At 30.6% G+C, this 4,517-nt stretch overlaps 1 protein-coding gene across 1 annotated transcript; it reads left to right on the plus strand.

Moving 5' to 3' along the window:
- Positions 1-2,033: 2,033 nt before the first annotated feature.
- Positions 2,034-3,055, plus strand: LOC134254441 (uncharacterized; the record flags this gene model as incomplete). Its single annotated transcript, XM_062736956.1, has 4 exons — positions 2,034-2,137; positions 2,491-2,561; positions 2,745-2,823; positions 2,951-3,055. Coding segments are annotated over 4 exons (359 nt in total), but the record flags the coding sequence as incomplete, so codon positions are not given.
- Between the last annotated feature and the right edge of the window lie 1,462 nt (positions 3,056-4,517).

Here is a 4,517-nt window from a genome sequence, read left to right on the forward strand (position 1 = left end):
CTAAATTGTGCCAAAGTTATTCATATTCAAACCCAACTCAATATTATTTCAAACGGAAATATTAATTTTCATTAGACTATTTTTGTACTTCTCATTGTCTACTGAAATCTATCCCGCCAAAAACCAAACACGATAGATGCGTTATGATAAACATCCATAAAGTATTTTATGCTAAGCTGAGTTAGAGTTGGAATTCCCTTCAAATTCTATTTTTGTTTTAAATTAAAAAATAACAGCTTTTAAATAGCTACAGTATTATAAAAATCATTTCCAGTGAAAACTAATTTCAATAAAAGTAAATACTCCAAAAATTGTTGCCAATTAATAAACATTCCTTATATCATTTCATTATAAAATGAAATATATCAACGTTATCAAAATTCAAATCCCAAACACTACCAAACACGAATATTGTGCAAAACAGCTCATGAAATTAACATTCAGAAAAGATTTAATTCAATTTTAGTGAATCATTTTTAGAATTAGAATTCATAGACAAAATGTCCTTTTTACTAGAAAATCAAAACCGACAAAATTAGTTTCTGTTATGAAAACTTTTTAGAATTGAAACTAAATACTAATTCTTTTTCTAAAAACTCAATCAAGCCAATTAACAACACTCTGCAAATACTGCAAAATTATCATTCCTATAAATATTTTATACCATCTTAATCTTCTTTTTTTAAAAAAAATTAATACTCCATTGATAAATTTCAATTTTAAGTAGATAATTCAAATGAGACCTTAGTTTAACTACAATGTAAATCTAAATGCAAATATTCTAATCCTTTAATTCTCTTTCACAAAGCCGTACCTGTCCAGCATTGATTATAAGACAAGTAGAACTGTTTTTCTATATAATTTATATGTCATTAATACATATACTTGGTTTACTTGATACCAAACAAAAATTATTATGCCCCATACTCTACTATAAGGATTCATGATTGAATGATCTAAAATCAATAAAAACAATTTTTATACTCAAAAATCAAATATGAAATGCTTCTCTTTTCCCCTTGTGATGGAGTCCGCATGAAATTTAACTTTTAATTGGCATAAAACGCAAAGAAAAAAAACTACCGTACTTTTCTAGAGATCTTAAAAACACCTTCTTCATTATACTTATCGTGATACCAACCCCAACATGTAACTACCTGAAACATAAGAATATACTCTTTTCAATATATTTAAAACTTTTCATTTCAGTAGCACATTTGACAAAATGGCAAGAAACTGAAATTGAAAAATTCAAACAATTTTAATTTATCGATATTTTCTATACTCAGGAAATTCCCTTGTTATAATGCTGATGCATTTAGTACGTTTTAAAATGATAAACAAATATATTTAATTGGATATAAGTGCAAATATAATATCTTATAAAATTCTACACTTGTTTTAATTGAAAAATAAATTAACGTAACGTATTTGTTTTGCTTTTCAGAAACACCAGTTTTCTTCCTTTAACAAATCCATCTTTCTTGAAAACAAATTATCTATTTCTTGAAATAACTTCTATTATCATATACTGACTAGAATTAACGAATCTCATAATTTAATACAATCATGTATTTGTTTTCAAATTCTCTCTATTACAAACCTTGTTATCAATTATTTATTACTTTTTCAAAAACTGATCAATTGTATTCTCAAATGAATACTTATCTTGTAAAAACAAGATGTAGGATGGCTTTTCTTTGATGACCTCGTTTTCCACACTGTCAAATCTCTCTCCAACTCTATTTTCTGTGATTTCATATCATCTACAATGGCTAAACATGTCGATGAACCACGCCCTACGCCACTTCGTTCTGTATCTGAGATTTAAACTTTATCGTGCTCTACGTGTCGTCCTAAACTGTATTAAAACACTATTCACCTCTTATATAGCCTTGCTAACGAGACCGGTTCTAACGAACCACGTGATATACACCAGGTATTCGAATGAAAACCTTGTAATTCCAAAAAAGTAATTTATTATCACACCGAGTAGAAATTGATTTCTGTCTAATTCGTTCCTCAAACGAAAGAAATCATATTTGGCAAAGAACAGTCAGTTCTACTGCAAACTTCAGACGAAAGAATCAAAGCACAAAGAGATTTGTACCAGGAGCAAAGAATAACAGCAAAGAAGGTAAAAAATAATGTTTATGTAAAATGGAGATCAATGTACATGACATGAATTTTCGCGACAACTTTTTTCGTTTTTCGGTGTTTATCAGCAAGATAAAATTTTCACGAAAGCTGTTTTTTCTGCACACATCCTTTGCAAGTGAAAATATATAATTATATACCAAAGTTAAATCCTCTCTGTAAATATGTGAACTTTAAAGTTTAACAAATAGTGGTTTACATTTGTAAGCATGCAATTCCTTGACCATTGCTTTAATAATTTCTTTAATTAGGAAAAAGCACAATTCACTTTTTAAAATCTTTGAGTTTGGAGGAGCACAATTGAATTGATTGTAATTAATTATTAATCAACAGATATTCCGCAGAGTTGCACGGGAAACCGTACGGGATTTGATTATTCTTGCGACCAGACAGGCTATCTCAAGGTAAATGATTTGTAATTGAACATGTTACATTCTTTAAATCAAGTGATCTCTCTTTTGCCATTCTAAGCCAACAATATACCATTCCAACATTTCAAGAGCATATATGTATAGATGGAAAACATTGTTAATATCATATATTTTCAAAGCATGTTGAAATATTATTTTGTTTTGTTTTGTTTTTAGCCAAGAAAAAGGACAGTCAGCTATTCCCCCGTACAGATTTACAAATTACAACACACAGAAATTGAAAATACAAAAGAAGGTATCTGTTGAACAGAGATTTTTATTTCAAATACATAATATATTTCATATTATACTTTATTATATAGTCGTACCATCTCTGACTATTGTTTTCCCTAATAATGATATTTTGTTTGAACTTTCTGTAGGTCAAGGTCATCATTGGCTCTGAGATTGTTCATTATTCCCTCACCCTTTCGACCAGACCTGCAAAATGTGCTGAAGTAGCGTGCATGGGGATGCAGGGCTCTTGAAGACCACAGGAAAATAACTCCAAAGGTATAAAAGTTCTTGGAAGGCTTAGGCATGTATCTTTACTAAAATATAATTTATTCTACTCTTATCATTTATGTACGTAAATATCTAAAATATATACTAATAAATGTAATTTACGTATGCATCTATAAATTATACAGTTAGAATCCAGTATCTCGAATTGTGTTATATCGAATCTGACGAATCACCCATATCTCGAATATCAGAGATATGCTGAAGTCAGTTAACTGTCCCAACCATATTTTTTATGCCCCCATAAACGAAGTTTCGGGGTATATAGTTTTTGTCGTGTCCATCTGTCTGTCTCTCTCTCTGTCTGTCTGTCTGTCTCTATGTTTGTCTGCAAAAACTTTAACCTTACCCATAACTTTTGATTTAGTGGAGCTATGACTTTCATATTTCTTATGTGTATTCCTTGTGACAGGACCTTTCTTTGGGTACCACCAAATTTGACCTTTTGACCTTGACCTTGGAGTTTGACCCACTTTTACATGAAAATTTTAACTTTTTACTTTGGCCATATCTTTTGAACAGTATATACCAGGACATTTATACTTCATATTTGTATTCTTTGTTGAAAGACATTTCATTGGATATCAACAACCTTGACCCTTTGACCTTCACCTTGTAGATTTCCTTACTTCTGAAAAAACTTAAACCTTGGCCATAACTTTTGAACAGTAAGGGATAGGGCTTCCATACTTCATATATGTATTCCTTGTGAAAAGACCCTTCATTGGATACCAAGAATTTTTACCCTTTGACCTTGACCTTTGAGATTGACCTACTTTAAAAAAGCAAACATTGACCATAACTTTTAAAGAGTTAGGGCTAGTGCTTTCATACTTTACATATTTTACCCTTATGACAAGACCTTTCATTTGATACAGTCCCTGAAACGTTCTACTTTCCCTCCTGAACGGTGAACGAACGCAGAGCGAACGGTGAGTGAACGATGTGCGAACGGTGAACGCAACTTGGTGAACGATGTGTGAACGGTGAACGGTGAGTGAACGCAGAACGCGAACGGAGCGCGAACGCGAGCGCAAAGTGAACGGTGAACGAACGGTGAACGCAAGATGAACGATTTATTCGGAATGCCTTCGGTGTTTTCCTTGTATTGAAATCATTCTTTTATTCCATAATTCAAATGTCAAAAATAAATATAAATTCACAATAGATAAACAAAAGAGAAGAATACACAATAGATAAACAAAAGAGAAATAAATAGATAAATAAATAAATAGTAAAAAAAAAAAAAAATTCGACACATACCTATGTTTAAATCGATATTTTAATAACATGATTTTAATCGCCGTCAAACGTGTATTTGTTACCGCGTGTACTTTAAAAATAAATTAATCTACTTATATAGTAAATAATTATGCTTATTCTTTTCAATAAAAAAATAATGTGGACTTGAAGATAAAATCTACTTAT

The sequence above is a fragment of the Saccostrea cucullata genome, unplaced genomic scaffold (genome assembly GCF_032062105.1).
Source record: "Saccostrea cucullata isolate Sc308-1 unplaced genomic scaffold, CSIRO_AGI_Scuc_v1 ctg18997, whole genome shotgun sequence".
In the NCBI taxonomy this organism is placed as follows: Eukaryota; Metazoa; Mollusca; class Bivalvia; order Ostreida; family Ostreidae; genus Saccostrea; species Saccostrea cuccullata.